Raw genomic sequence first — 16144 nt, 5'->3', positions numbered from 1 at the left:
CCCAAATAGGAGAAAACACTTTGAAATCCATGATGTCACACTGACATACTGGCACTGGTGTTTCTGCATGAAATTCAATAAATGCAACTCTAGACTTCATTTTTCATTCAATAATCGACCAAGCACTGCGAAATCAAGAAAAATAGAGTTTTCAAGGAATAATATTATTGTTTCTCTTTAGTGTCCCGTTATCATGCATGAATGCCCCTAGAAACTTTTAACATAGTAAAGTTTTAAGGTGAGGAGTATAATTTGCAGATCTTGAATTCATGAAAGTCTATTGTAAAACCATTGCTTTCGCAGTCAGGTTCAAGTAACCCCAAAGAATGTCAGTCACGAAAACAGCACTTCATGCTCTTTACATTGCTACACCCTATGAAACCAATGTAAACCTATGTACACAAGCACTTTTGCATCGCGCTATCTTCGGAATAAGGCTTGAGTAGGTGGAACTTGACAATGCAGCTGTGTTCAGCAGCAGAACACTAATACCACCTGAGCCACTAGGGAAGACGACGACAGCCATAGCCACCTGCATTTTTTCAATACAGGTGACCGGGAGTCGCATAAAGGGCACCACTTTCCTGATAGCTGGTTCAAGTTTACAGGGGCACTGCTAGAACCATGTCAACCGTCTTTCAGTGCACACCATGCTGAAGCAAAGGCGTGGCGGCAGTGGCTGTACTCTAATGACAGGTACAAAATGCCTGGTAACTTTTTTTTATGCGAGGGTAAATGCCTCAGGGCATACAGGGCATGGTAACTTGATGCCACTACTGTAGGCCACTAGCTTCCATGCATTGTGCAGTGATTTAGCAGGCACTGTGAAAATAGGCTGCTACGTAATTTCAACAGCGTCATTTCCAGCGTTCCCATTGGTTTTTATTTTTAAAAATACTAAAGGTCCTTTAAAGGCTTCTTTTGTCCAGACAAAGTGTTAGTATTAAGGACAGCAGCAATACAGTCGAACTGGTTTATAACGATCCATCAGTTTTAATGACCACATTTCAGTGCATTTACGATTTTCCGATCCTGCCTATTGAAACTGCTTCCAGATGCAACAAACGTTCTTCAATTCGTCGTACTGTTGCTGCAACGAACGCTTCGAACCCAGTCATGGTAAAAAGATTGCACACACGAATTGCAAAGACACGGCAGCATGCCCCACACCAGTCAAACCGCGATACTTCCAGCCTTGAAAAGGGGCGAGCGACTGCCACACGCGGGTTTTAAAAGCCACAAAGAATTAGGTCACTCGCTTTTTCAGCACATCTCCAGGGAAGAGGAGGAGGAAGTGTACAGCAGAAACAGTACTGCACATGCACCGGTCCAATATCGAATATCACGACGGCGGTACTCCAGTTATTGCGAAATTGTCCGTGCGGCACCAAGTGCATTACGTCTATTTAAACGATTTGCAACGACCATCTATGTCCTTCCATCATGAGAACAATGGCCGCTCAAACGTTGCGGTTCACGGTGGCGTTGTAAATTTCAAACATGGCATTTTCTTCCATCAGAAGTGACATAGATAACGTTACTTACGGCTCTTGTGCGGCTAACGCGCAGTCGTAGGGCCGAGACCATGATGTCCGAGACCTTAGCAGAATGGCGGCATGTCGCAGCAGTTTCCGAAGTTTACGTTCTGGCCAACTAGAATGCTTCGATTTCTTATGCAGAATACGGTCATGTCCCGCTGGTAGTAAAAGAGATCAAAAGCTCTCGAATAAAAAATGGCAGCTGTGCTTTTTGCAATTTCGAAACTACAGGTGATCGGAAGTGGGCGCCGTTTCGTAAGAGCTAAAGGACGCTGCATTTCACGCTTTACATGGACATTTGTAACGGAAATTTGCAGGCTAGGCGCAGGAACGCACCGAGAACAAAAAAGTGGCAGTTTCGCCCAAGAGGCGAAGCATCGATTGTGATAGCGAATTAGTGGACAACTATACGAAGTAAGGATAGTAGTTTTATCGGCTGTATAAACTTGTAAACATAGGCATATTAATTAAATTAACAAGCATGGTGTCACGCGCGCACGATTAAGCATAAAGACATCTCACTCGATCACCGCGGAAACTGCCAATCAAACTGCTGGCGTGAGGAAACGCGGCAGCAACAGCAAGCGAAGTGACGTTCGTGCTTTCTATCGCTCCAACGCAAAGTGAGCGCCGAGAACACACATTGCAGACAAAGACATCGAGGCACCTAAACTCTGCCCCCAACGCAGGTCGCTTTCAAGATATGGCCGCTCGACCGCGCGTAGCCGCCACGTGCGCAGTTGCAGCCGGAGTAGAACACTGCCCCCCCCCCCCCCCGATTTTTCACAACGTTGGGTGCCTTGCGTGCGATGAAAGTGTGCACGCTTCCTCCTCGCTTTCGTCTTTTTTGCATGGGTGAGGTTGAGCAGCGATCGTCGGCTCCCCTCGCACGCTGTCACTCGCACAGCGTAGGGCACGCGGCGACAGTCATCACCCATGGACTTTAAACGAGCCTCATGGCGACGCCTGCGGCAGAAAAGCCCTTGCAGTGTCCATATAGTTGCTATCGCAATAAAATGACACTGAAAATTTGGTTTTCAGGCCGAAGTGCAGCCGCAGTGTAATTGATGATGCCAGCTTCAGCGTGGTCACTTTTTGAGCGTTTTCAAGGCCAGATCCATATATAACCAACTACTGATACAACAACCACTTCTCGCAGAACTATCGAGCTTGTTATAAACAAATTCAACTGTATTACAGTACACAGCTTAAAAACAAAATATACTGTCTTCAACAACTTTTTTTCCTTTAGCACTACAACAAAAAGATACAAAGAAATAGCGTAACATGCGAACCACTACAAATTTGCTAAATGTGCAGGATTGGCTTAAGCTCTCATACTGAACAAAGTCTACAATCAAATGTCCAAACAAAGTGAGCTAGCTTGAAATATAATTCAGCAATATTTAAGATACGTTGAAAGACACAAGGGCCTTAGAAAGGGTGTTCTGATATTCAAGAGTTTCAAAGGTTACAGAATAAAATACACAAGACCAGAGAGCAGTGGGAGACCACATTGCTCAGCTGTGCACCGGAAGACCAGCTTAGGCAATCCAGCAGGGCAAAGGTGCCGCCAGGGCCCAAGGGCTCGAGATCATCATCTAGGTAGAGAGGCCTAGGTCTCAAATCTGCTGTCTTAAAATAAAGTTTATTCCTCCTCAAGGGTTACTATGCATTCTATGTTTCTCATCAGTGTAACAGTAAATTCACCACTTGACACCAGGTTTACTCCCCACCACAGACCAGTGTGCATTTCTAGTGGTAAAATTAAAACAAGCATGCACATAAGAAAAGATACATTTTGCTAGTAGCATTTTCATCTTTTCTTATGCCATGCACAGGTGCGCATACAATGTCCATCCATCACTTATAAGCCCTGAGTCAACATTTTAACACAGTTTCACAGACATGTTTGCTCAGGAAGTATGACTAGACAGACACATGAAAACAATGGACAGTTTTGCACAACAATTCAATAAGATGAATGCCAAGGGCCCAAGAAAATATGCAAAATATAACTGAATTTGTTGTTTTTGAACACAATAAGATCAACACTCAAGGCGATTCAGAAACATATAAAAATAATGAAAAACACTTGGTTAACCCGGCCGATGTTTAATTGCTGCTGGAAAGACTGTGTACCGCAGACACGAGAAGATGAAAAGGCCTGTGTGAACATGGAATGTATCAGACATCACTGCACCTGGTGAAAATTCACTGCAGTGGTAAAATTTATAACACCTCCTCAGGCTCCAGGTGGAAAGTCTTGACTAGGCAGCACTGAAAACAGCGCACAAAAATGACTAGTCATGAGTGTCTCCTCAAAGCTGCTCAGCATGCATACTTGGGGCATCCAGGCCGAGACAGCGACTCCAAGATCCTGCAATATTTTAAAAATGAAATGGCACTAATGTCACAATTACTGTTAAGATGCCACATATAGCGACATCACAAACGTAAAGTCTGAGGCGATTTTGGCCGGCAAAATAGGGAACATGCAAAAACACACATACAGTTCTCACGGAATGAAATGGGACACGGAACATTTAGTACAACCCTACATATGTGCGAAGTACGCGGGAGCACCATTTCATGTTGCTAATAATTTGGTCACCAAAGGTGACGAAGACCCCAATGTAAGTGTACGCGCCAGAATTACGACGATGTGACACGAACTCCAGCCGGTTGAAACATAAGTATGCGCATTACTTAGCCCTAAATTGACGCGTTTCATTCCGTGAGCACTGTACATATGCGCACTGCATGCACACATAGCTTTGGTCATATCTTCTAAGAAATAAGCAGAACCAGTACATGGACCAGTACCCTGGCACATCAATTAAAGATTATACGAAAATTTGACACCTGAAAATTTTGAACAAAGAGTCGCAGTTATAGTAAAACTTTGTTATGATTATGCAACATTCAGCACGGAAATGCCTTTATTGCATCCAATACTCGATACACGCATACTACATTTATTCTACGCTGTCGATGACAGTTTATATATAATATTTATATATTTATATTATATTATATATTATATATGCTTGTCAATTATATCGAGTCTTGACTGTAAAGTGCTATTCTACAGCACATGCTGCACACACAGTCGAACACCTCTAAATAAAATGACCTGTATAACAAAGGATTATGTCCAGGCTGAATCCATATCTCATGAGCATTGTCACATAGCAGTGACGGTGAAGAAAGTCGCAAAACTGAAAATGACAAAACTAGCATTTCTTTGGGCGAACCTGTGCCCTCAAGAACAGGCTACACACAAAGAATGGCGAGAGTGGCGAACACAGTCGGTGATCAGCGAAAATCTGATCAGTGGGTGAAGCGTGTTGGCTTTTATACATGGGTCATCGAAGGTTCCATAGTAATCGCTGGTGCCCACGTGTCTTCCAGAATATTCTACACAGTTCACGTCTCACATGCGATCAGATTACAAAACTTCAGTCACAACAGACAATGGGTAGAAACATTGATAACGTTCGAGAAACTTCCGATACATGCGGGAACATCCTGCGCTGAGCGATAACATTTCTTAGATGGTGAAAAGCGGTCACCCAAAAAAGATAAGTACACGTGTCAGTATCGTGAATGCCTCCAGAACAAGGATCACTACAATGAATGTCCCTGTACGTAGAAGAAATTGAAGTGCCCCGAAGGCTGATTTGTTGCTTTACAAAGAACTCCACCAAGCGGTGCCCCTGTGCCTTGTGAAGACATCACTCAGCTGCGCTCCACACTAATGACAGCACTAGCAATGCCCTTGTTAAGCTTGCCAATATCAGCAAATTTTACAGTTCAGCTTTACTGCTCAGGAATCGCTGAATTAGTAGGCTGCTTGTAATGATACAGCAGTGGGTGCAGTGTACTCGAGGAGGTGATAATATCGCACTGACAGCTGATGACGTCTTCAACGCCTTCTACATGGAAAAGATACACGAAGGCAACAGTGATTATTCAGTAAACAAACGAAGAACTTTGACAGCAAGGAAGGTGATAGCTGTGTTTAACGATCTGCAGCATTAACTGGTGCGCTCCCACATTTTGCCACCGAGCATGCCATAAAGCCACTGTCTCACATTCTACTTGACAAAGCATAAAAAAAATATAGGGACTTATTTTACTATATCTCTCTTGAATTCCAGATGAATACAGGTTTTTCTTTCGTTGAACAAGTTCAGCCTGCTCTATTGTGGGCGGTGCAGTGCACAATCTTTACGACGAAGTCATCTATATAACAAAGGATTTTAGAGGTCCTAAGCACTTTGTTATGAAGTTACACTGTACATGTATATTGTACAGTGTAACATGTAAAAAGCAGCATGCCTTCAAAGCAGCATGCCTTCAAAGCAGCATGCCTTCCCAATCAAACTAAACCAGTTGCTTTCCACTGCCCATATATGGTTTCTCACCAGGAGTTTCCAGTGCATTTGTATGAAGTGAAAGTCGAACTGACTGAGGACAAGTTAATCGGAGTTGACTAACATAAATCAGAGCACGTTCGTGGCAATGGTACCATATTTTGTTAAGCCTGGCTGCATCAAAATAGCTGATATCAATAATGCCGATGAACCATTGCAAATACTTTGTGTTAAAAGAAAGATGAGAATAACTAAAAGCCGATTGTACCATTTATGTTGTGCTGTGACAACAAGGGGCAAGTGGAAGGTCAAAGTAGGATCGAAATGAATGGCATGGGAGCCGCAATGTTGTTACAATAGCTACACAAGTCAGGCAAAGCTTGCAACACTAAATCCAAATGTTAGCATGTATACAAAACCCACAAACCTTTTCATATGCACAGGTACATTTTAGACCCATTATTTCACAATACATGCAAGAGCTTTGAACACAGTATACTAAAATTGTATAGCAGCGACAGGCTTATGGCCACAACCTACAAATATTTTGTGAAATGAAAACTAGTTGAAGGATTTTCACTCAAGTGTCACACGTAGTACGCTATTTGTGCTCCCATTCGCATTTCCAATGCTTACCCCAGCATTTGAGAGGTTTATTGAACTCTCAGCAATAGACAATGTCATGAGCTAAGTACAGCAGGCAATGGGGATCGTACCCAAAGTTTGTCAGGCAACAGAATTTAGCAAGGTGTATGAAAGTAACTGTGTAATCAAATTAAATTTTAAGAAAAGGAAACAAAGCAAATCATTCAGAGGAGTCACACTCATATGCCTCTGTCGGATAGTAAACAGTCAAATAAAATTTAGCATAAATTCTGACATTGAAATTGAAATTCTGTGGTGCTGCGAGATCAAAACGAAGGAGGTAGTTAATTTTTTATTTCTTGTTTGTGGTTGTAAGCAGAGTGAAGAAAACAGACAATTATACTGGCTAAAATGCAACTACCTAGCTCCAAGTGCTCCACAAAAGCGCACAGGCTCTGCTGGGCGGCATCCCACACAAGAGCCTGTTTGCGTGCATGTGTCTGCACGCATGCATGTGTGTGTATGCACCAACTCACTAAGACATCTAAGTGATCATGGTATGCACTAACAGATAGAAGTATGATGAGCCACTATAGCTTAAGTGTTAAGCTAATACAGTAGGCTCTATCAAGAACGGGTTGGGGATATGTCAGAACTACGTTTTCACCATTACCACATTTTAAGCGGGCATATATTGAGGCTCTACTGCACTTTTTCCTGTGAGTCACACCCGTGAACGTCTTTCTGGTAGATGTCTCCTAGACCTAAGGCCTCTGAAGTAGCCATGTGTCAAGCATATAAAGGACATTCAGGGTCTTCAGGTTTCCCTTATGGGGAGTCTACTGTAAAAGTTAAGTGGCAAGGATGTTGAGAAGCTCACCATATCCAGAGAAACAGCCCCCCCTAGTCGTTGAGAAGCAGGGACTTCTCGACAGCAGTGGCAACTAAGGTGGCAGAGCTGGCGGCACTGGCGCCATTGTCGTCAGCTGTGGAGGGTCCCGAGCCGGCCGAGAGAAGTTCATCATCCTCTTCGTCCTCTTCCTCCTCATCCTGGTAGGGGCTGACGGAGGGGTCCGGGTAGTGGAAGGTGGAGCGTGACAGGTCCACCTCGATGGGGAAGATGCAACTGCCCTTCATCACGCCGTGGCAGTCGCTGTGGTACTGGGACAGTGCAGACACCAGTCGCTGCAGTTGGAACACTATGTCCTGCACTGTGGACAGTGAGAGGCGAAGACAAGCAGGAAAAACAACAGCTTTTAAAGCAAATAGTTGACAGCAGAAACAACAGCTTCTACAGCAATAGCTGACAGCAGAAATGGCTTTTACAGCAACAGTTAACAGCAGGAACAATGTCTTTTACTGCAACAGCTGAAAGCAGGAACAGCTTTCACAGCAATAGCTGATTGTAGGAACAGCTTTCACAGCAATAGCTGACAGCAGGAACAACAGCTTATATACAGTAGCTGACAGTAGAAACTACAGGTTTTACAGCAGCAGCTGGAAGAACAGCTTTTATGCCACACATATTAATTTAAGACCAGAATTTTTAACCACCTAAGGTTCTTAACTAGCACCCAATGTGTGGCACATGGGCATTTTTGCATTCACCCCCATCGAAATGCGGCTGCCATGGCTGGGATTTGATCCCGCAGCCTCATGCCGAAGACACCAAGCCACCATGGCAAGTAGCTGACAGCGGGTGCAGCTTTTGCACGAATAGCTCCTGTGGTCTAACCCCTCAAAAAAATTCTACGGTGTTATGCACCACAACTGCGACATGTTTATAAGGCACGCCATCGTGGGGAAACGCCGGATTAAGTTTGACCGCCCGAGGTTCTTTAATGTGCACCCAATGCACAGTACATAGGTGTTGCACGGTACATAGGCATAGCACGGTACATAGGTATAGCGCCGACTCCTTCCTGCCATGCTCGATAGCACGAACAATGTCTAATTTTTCTTTTGTGCTGAGCACCTGGCGTCTTTTTTACCCGAGCTTCAGCAAATAACGCGAGTCCTTGCTTGCACGACGCTGCAATGCTCCTGGCACTGTGCTGAAATGATGTTGATGTTGAGGTGCCTTCATGCACAAACGCACAGGGCACATGGAGGCCGTTGTTCTGATCTGTGAGGCCTGTTGTACTGCCAAGCCACCTGAAGGAGATGATGTACTGCCGTATTTGCGCTACGAAAAGTGGAAACACTACGTGTTAACCGATATGTATGCAATAAGCTGGTACGGTTTATGCAGATACAAAACACATTATTTTCAATGGCCGCTGAGTCGGTGATTTGACTTTACTACTTTTAAAACAACACTACTGTTTAAGCGGGTACGGTTTAACGAGGTTTTACTGTATTTAGATAGGAGCTCCCGAGCTAAACCTTCCTTCTTAAGGCTAGTTTTATTCCTTCACGGAGGAACACAGCGACAAATCAACTCATGCTGCATTCACCATAAGCACATTAGTGGACTGCAGCTCGCCATCTCCGTATGAGAAAGCAGATGAACGGCAGGGTCTATATTTATTACCAGCCTTGGTCTCCTCATCATTCCTAACACCCAAATGCACCCTACAACAGATGGAAGGAAAGTGAGCATGAACACGTCAACTAGATGACAGACTTTCTGGCTGTTGCTGTGAAAGCTGCAGCTGCTGCTGTGAACATAGTGCAGACTCTGTAAGAGTGGCAGTTTCTTGTCACAGCTCAGTGGCTGAACACTATACATAAAAAGATTTTCCGAACTCCAACACCATGATGAAATTTGGCGGTTCTGAACACATCTCTCGAATTCTAGTAAAAAAAAAAAAAAGAACAGAGGCATTCACCTACCATGCTTCTGGTCGAGCAGCTCGAGCTTGACAAGCACATCTGAGCGCAGCTTGGCGAAGCGCACGCGGGCATCCTGACGGCAGCGCAGGATAAGGCGGTACTCGTAGTTGCCTGTCTCCACCCGATAGAGCGGCTCCTGCAGCGCCTGGTAGGCGTACTCTTCATCGTCCATCTCCTTGACCTTCAAGCAGTACGACTGCACAGCAGAAAGAGGTGCGGAAGGGGGAATTACATAATGGTTCACACACCATCAACTTCATGTTCACCATTTAACCAAACAAACTCCCGAAAGAAGCACTGTCACGACAATTTCAATTTATCCTGTAAGTGCATTAAAGGAAAGCCCAAACACCCCGAGCCTTAGAAAAAAAAATACTGGCACGCATCTGAGCAACCTGAATAACTTAGGAAAGTCGTTTCCGTGAAACAGCTTCGGCACACAGGTGGTTGATGCACCAGGGTGTCGTGATACATTGGCTTGCACTGTTCCCAAGGTTGCTGCAAGGGCTACGTGTGAGCGCAGCCAGACAAAACGTGCACGGCCTTTTCGCCTATATCTCACGAGCAGCACCATCACAGCTAGCCTTATTGCAACATGACTTTCTTTTCTTTTTAACAGTGGCAAGCTCCCGGTCAGGATATGGTAATGCCTACCGTATGTGCTCCAACCCATTCTTATTCTTTAAATTTGCTCTCATGATCAGGGTATCCTGTAAGTAATTGACCTAGATAAACATACTCCTGTACAAACTCTAAGAGGCTGACCAACTGGCCCTAAATATACTGTTCGCCTGTTACAATCACAAGAATAGATGTATATGGTTACTGAATGCAGCGGGCATGATGAGAACTAGCAGAATTGGTAAGAACTACTGGCGTTGGCAATCTACTGGTAAACACAAGGTCGTGGAATCAAATTCTGGCAGCAGCAGCTGCATTTCAATGGGAATGAAATGCGGCGATGAATGACACAAAAAAAAAACTTACATGTACAAGGCATGCAGCATGCCTTGTTAGTGTTAGTTAGTGCGTGTTCGCACCTTTTCACCTCTTTCCCTTAGCTCACGCAGGAAGGCTATGCTTTCTTGTCTTACTCTCGCACACTTTCTCTAGGATCTTATCACATTTATCTTATCGACTTTACACGGAACATGATGCGGCTCCACTTCAGCAGTCGCTCTTGTTGTGCGGGGCGTGATTTGAGAGGTGCATTTGCAGGCATCCACTTGTTATTCAATCGTTTGACCACCTGTATCCACGGAAATTTATATTTGTCTTGGCATTTTTTTGCGGCTGCAGTGAAGTTTCGTTGTATGAAATCGCATACAAACACACTTCATTATGTTGAGGTTCTAAATACATGGTGTTCCATGGAGAAGAGGTTATGAAAAGCAAAATACTTTGTTATATCGAGACTTTCATTACACTGAAGTTTGTTATATTGAGGTTTAACAGTATAAACATAAGCACTTAATGGTCAAAAACTTCTCTCCATGTAAGGCAAGTCATACACTGCACTAGTGAAGAATTGAGCAGCAGCTCTTAATGCATATGAAGGTTACTTAAAAGTACTTCCAGGAGAGAGAGAAAAAGAGAGAGATTTATTATAGATAAAAAACTGAAAAGCCAAACTTCCAAGATAGGTGTGCAAATCTGCCAGCCTGCCATGTTCAGATGATCCAGGCATAGCTGAAGAATGCTGGTTGTGGGAGAGAGGTAACAAATCTACAGTACAACCTCACTTAAACGTCACTAAAAAAAAATGGACAAACTCAATTGTAGTCGACATGAACGTAATGTGAAGTGTTGTGCGAGTTGTTGCAGCACGAGACACCGACGTGCGCCAATAGCTGGCAGGGCTGAAGTGGCTCGAGATGCACATTGTCGTTTTTATGGCTTCTCCAACCTTACGTTGGAGAACCTTACGTTCTGGCTTTTTCAACCAGCTTCTTCAAGCGGAGCATTTTGGCAGGAAGTTTTGATGTTCCCAATCAGCGTGAATCACTGCGGCATGGGAACATCAACGCATGCCGACCTGGTAGGGCCCAAGCAACTCGAGAAGCTTGCTGTTGTTTTCCTATTCTGTAGCGTTTTAAGACTGCAACAGGAAAGCCAAACAAAATCCATCTGGTGGGCGACACCGGAATACAGTGCCTACAATGCCACCAGCGCGTTACATGACGCTCAAGTAGTGCCGCCTGGAGCAGGGAATGGCGGTGCATTTGGGTTATCGTCTATTAAAAGCGTGCATTATACTTACAACAACATTACGGACCACACACTTTGAAACAGATAGTTTAAGATGCTTATTGCAATAGGGTTGGTGGCAATAGCCATGAATGTGGTGGGCAACGACCCGGGAGGAGATTTGCTGGTACCGGAATGACAAACTTAGTGGGCACCAGTACTTTCAAGTGAGATGTGAAGGCAAGTATTACTTGGGAGCTGCTGCAGCAGGCAGCTATATCGTCGATTGCACGCACCTTGCACTTTTTCTTGTTTACATGGGATCTAGCAGCCAGAAAACTTATCATACGATCGCAGCTTGGAGATCTACTGTTTGTTAGTGCTGAAAAATTGTGCTTTCCAAGAACATATAAATCGATAAACAATAAGCATAACTGTATTGATCATTTTTGGTGTTCTCAATGGTGAACATAGTCACCGGGAAGTTGCATGCAACGAGATTGAATCAACAAGGTTCTATTGTACATGTTTGCATCCCTTTAAACACTGTAGTTCTCGCCAAATATAAGTACTCCTGGCTGAATAATGTAATTGGTTACTAAAAAAAGTAATTGAATTACAGCAAGTTTAGTAAGCAAGCAAATTTATCATTAAATTACAAAGTTATCAGCAAACGTAACTGATTAAAGCAATTGATTGAAGTCATTCAGTATGTACAAGTCTACATATCCCACACCATGGACAAGGCATTCAGCAAGCAGCAGTGAAGTTAAAGAAGTTGAATATATATGCAGCTATTTGCCAAGTATCACGTGATCATCTGTAGCTGCTAAAAGTTCTATGTGTGCCCAAACTCGTCTTTCCTTCCGCAAATGTTGCAACTGTGAGCACGCATTATGCTAAAGGCAGGTTTATGCACAAAAATACTTCTTAGCCTTCGAGTGGAGTTTACGTGGAGCCACTGACCAGGTATTCAAACTTCGCATCTGCATACTTCTTGATGGTCAATTTGGTGTCGGGTACAGCCTTGTTCAGGTACGTGTTCAGGTCACTCAGCATCTGTGGGGAAAGCAGCAAAGATAACAAAAACAAGACACAATGAATGGACAAAAGTGTACGCATGCAATACAAAAAGTGAGCCTGCCATAAACATTAACAATCCTTTTTTAATCAAACAGGTAGGCCCATTGTTATTTCGTTTGCTTAACAACTGAAACAATGAGTGGGAAGAATCAGTAATGCCAGAGACTTTATTTTGAGTTTACATATAGCAACTAGGAGTGTGCAAGGAGTGGGTGTGGCATCTGGTACGCTGTCTATGCGCACGTTTAGTATTGGAGGTTGTGTAATATCTAGTTTCGCAGACACGCTGAAATGACAGGCAGATGATAATTTGCTTGCCGCTGCCAGTGCTTTTCATGGTAGCATACCCTGCCCCCCTGCTGGTGACACTATCAGATGCAAAAGAGGAGTTGATGTGAAAGCATGGCTGACTTCGCTTCGTACTGCTGATACGAAGACACTGTCAACCCGACATGCAACTTTATCCTTCGTCATCCACTCTCAAATAGAACAAAATACCTTTTCTTTCTCATTAAAATTTGCTTTTTCCCATTGCTCAATAATTTGGAAAATTTTGCAGTGCTTTTTGTGTAAGACAAATCCTTTGGTCAGTGAAGTTACTTCAATAAAAGGTTCAATTGCAATATATTATTAAATTTAGAGATAAAGAAGCAAACTACCAATTTTAATGACTTTGCTACATCGAGCTATAACTGCAGTGTTGCTTCATTTGTTAGTATGACACGTATGACATGCAGCGTGACACTTATTATTTATATTACGTAATAGTTCTGCAGAAACCCGCAAGGTGGAGAGAAGTAATTAATAAAGGGAAAATCAGACATCCGCCCATTCAGACATCCGCCCAGACATCCGCCCAGCTCGCCCAGCGGTACGATGCGCGAGCTGTACAATGAAATGACGTGCACAACAAATGATTTTGGAGGTCCCAAGGACTTCTTTATAAATGTGTTTGACTGTATTGTCTGTCGGCTTCAAAGGATTGCTACTGAAGCAAGAAGCGGTGATGTTAATGCACCTTCCAAAGAGGCAATTATGAACCCACTTTCCGAAGATGCAACTGCAACGATTCCGGGTACCAAAATGACGGTGTACATGGCACTCACGGGTCGCACGGTCTTGAGCAGTTTGATGCCATACTTCTCAATGCTGCGGTGTGCCTCGCCAAAGCGGGTAAAGGCTTCGCTCGCCCTCGGCTGGGGCTCACGGACTCCGATCTCGGCAAAAACGTCACCGAATACTGCGAGTGGCCAGTGCAACAACAACTTAGGTTCAATGCGACACTGCATGACTGCAAGGTGTATACGCTGCAAGGTGTATTATATTGTTCAGTGAAGGTATCTTAGGTTTTACGCTGTCCATTGCCTTCAACCATCAGAGCTTATTCCAAACGCGATAAATAGTTGTCAAGCTGTCACGGAGAACTTTTAAATCATTAAATGAATCCTAAAGACGTTGTCCATTGTAAAATCCTGGCCGACATTATTCAGTAAAACTAATCACAAGACTCACTTTCACAGCCAATAAGCCAATATATACACTATATTGGCAAACAGCATAGAAAACAACCTTGCAGCACTGCAACTTAATGTTTTTAATGTTGTTGTTGCTGTTGTGTGATTTGTGTGTTTGTTTATTGCTCAAAAAGATACACTGCAACAATAAAAATAGCTGACATCCGCACTTGTTATACGACAGTGTCTGTTTGCACTTGTCAATGCTGATCAACACTGATCAATGCAATGGTCAATGCAGAAGTGGATACAAAGGTTATACACAATGATGAGCTCCTCTATGCCATACCTGCTTACTAAAAATTTGTGATACTGACATTTCTCATGTGATAGCTTTAAGTAATTGCGACTCTCGTGTTGTACGACTTTCATGTCACGATTTACCATATGTTCTCGTATCTAACGCACTCTTTCTTTTGCAATAAAACAGGTAAAAAAATTGCATGCGTGTTAGAATCGAGTACGACCCTAAATTTGTGTTACCATATCGCCATCAGCATTTCAAAACGGCCGCCTCGTACGTGCTTCGAGCCTAGCATAGCTTCCTCCATGTACTGCAGTATGTGTACTTAGGCAATGCTTCCTTTGGCTTAGGTTAGTGCACCGTCCATCTTCCGTTTTCTGCGTTTGCTCTATCAGCATGGGAGCGCCGACTGCAAACACATGCTGAGTTCATCACGATGCCACAATTAAAAGGAAAGCGATCACGTGTGCGGAGCAGGTCTAAAATCGAGCCGCATCACGGGCGTTCGGAGTTCCCGAAACTTGCGTGCAGGACTGGCGCAAACAGGAGAGGCGTTCTACACCAGTGACTGCTATGTACGGTGCGGCCGCGCAGCCCCTATCTTGAAAGCAATCTGAGACAGAGACGAGAGTCTACGCATCTAAGTGCATCACGCTGTGTTTTCGTCGCTTAGTTCGCATTGAAGCGAGAGGCCGCAGAAAGGTCAATTCCCTCGCTCCTGCTACCGCACTTACTCACTCTAGCATTTTGATAAAGAGTTTCTGTGGTCAATGAGTTCATTTTTGCTTGTGAGCGCGTGACACCATGCATGTCAATTTAGTTAGTAAGCAAACGTTTAAAAGTTTATAGGGCTGATAAAACTACTATTCTTACTTTTTGCATAGCTGTCTACTAATTTGCTATCGTAATCGATGCTTCACCTTTTGGGCAAAACTGCGACTTTTTCATTTATTGCAAATTTATTGCATTGGGAGTAAATCTTTTTCTCAAAATGAGAGAAAGTTGTATTTCTGTAAGAAAGAATGAGGTGTGCGGTACTGTAAAGGACTTTTCTTTCTTTAGGTCACAGCAAACAGTTGCACGTAACAATCGAGGGCACGTTAGAATCAAGTAAATACGGTAATGCAAAGGGGTCACCTTACAAATTGAATGAGAATAAATTGAGCATTTTAAGTGCTATGCTAGGGCCAAAACGAAATTACAACGTGAGAAGCGAGAGGTCAAAACATTCCATACAACACACAAATAATGGTAGAAGTTGGCATCTTAAAGTACACTGAACCGCAATGTACAATAAAAGCTCATAATAATATGTGAGGTTTATTGGTGCAAGGGCTTAGGATGGCCAAAGAGTGCCAAGAAATGGCATGAAGCAGTCCATGAAGTGGTAAATGAAATGACAAATGTGAAATACAATGCGGCTGTATAGAGGCCTAAAAACATTTGCTGGAAAGGGTGTAAAATATATAGGCATTAAAATAATGACGAGTGATGTGGGCTATGACCATATTATATATTCTACAAGTGGATAATAGAAAAAAGTGTCACGGCCACTAGCACAACTGCCTCATCGGGGGGTAAACACAAGGGCCCAGAGGCCTTACAACACTAGTACTATCGCAGTAGCATCCTCTAGAGAGAGGACGTGCTACAAATTGCTTGGGCTGTTAACGTGCAACACAATATCATTGAAAAAAAAATAATTAATCACTGCTTTGGTCTTGAAGAATAGTTCTGCACCAAGAAACAGTGCGGGATAAAGAGGGATACGCTGTTGGT

At 43.5% G+C, this 16144-nt stretch overlaps 1 protein-coding gene across 2 annotated transcripts in view; it reads right to left on the bottom strand.

The window, feature by feature from the left end:
- Positions 1-3165: 3165 nt before the first annotated feature.
- Positions 3166-16144, bottom strand: part of PICK1 (protein interacting with PRKCA 1) — a 37737-nt gene continuing 24758 nt past the window's right edge. For both annotated transcript variants that reach the window (XM_070523583.1, XM_070523582.1), the window contains 5 exons: positions 13714-13847; positions 12491-12583; positions 9338-9533; positions 7383-7713; positions 3166-3918 (listed from right to left, as the gene is read on the bottom strand). In XM_070523583.1, coding sequence (XP_070379684.1) covers positions 7406-7713; positions 9338-9533; positions 12491-12583; positions 13714-13847 — 731 coding nt within the window. In that variant the 3' untranslated portion in view covers positions 3166-3918; positions 7383-7405. The remainder of the gene's footprint in view (positions 3919-7382; positions 7714-9337; positions 9534-12490; positions 12584-13713; positions 13848-16144) is intronic.

The sequence above is a fragment of the Dermacentor albipictus genome, chromosome 8 (assembly GCF_038994185.2).
Source record: "Dermacentor albipictus isolate Rhodes 1998 colony chromosome 8, USDA_Dalb.pri_finalv2, whole genome shotgun sequence".
Classification (NCBI taxonomy): domain Eukaryota; kingdom Metazoa; phylum Arthropoda; class Arachnida; order Ixodida; family Ixodidae; genus Dermacentor; species Dermacentor albipictus.
The sequence above is the reverse complement of the archived record's forward strand: the minus strand, read 5'-3'. Positions and strand labels throughout refer to the sequence as shown.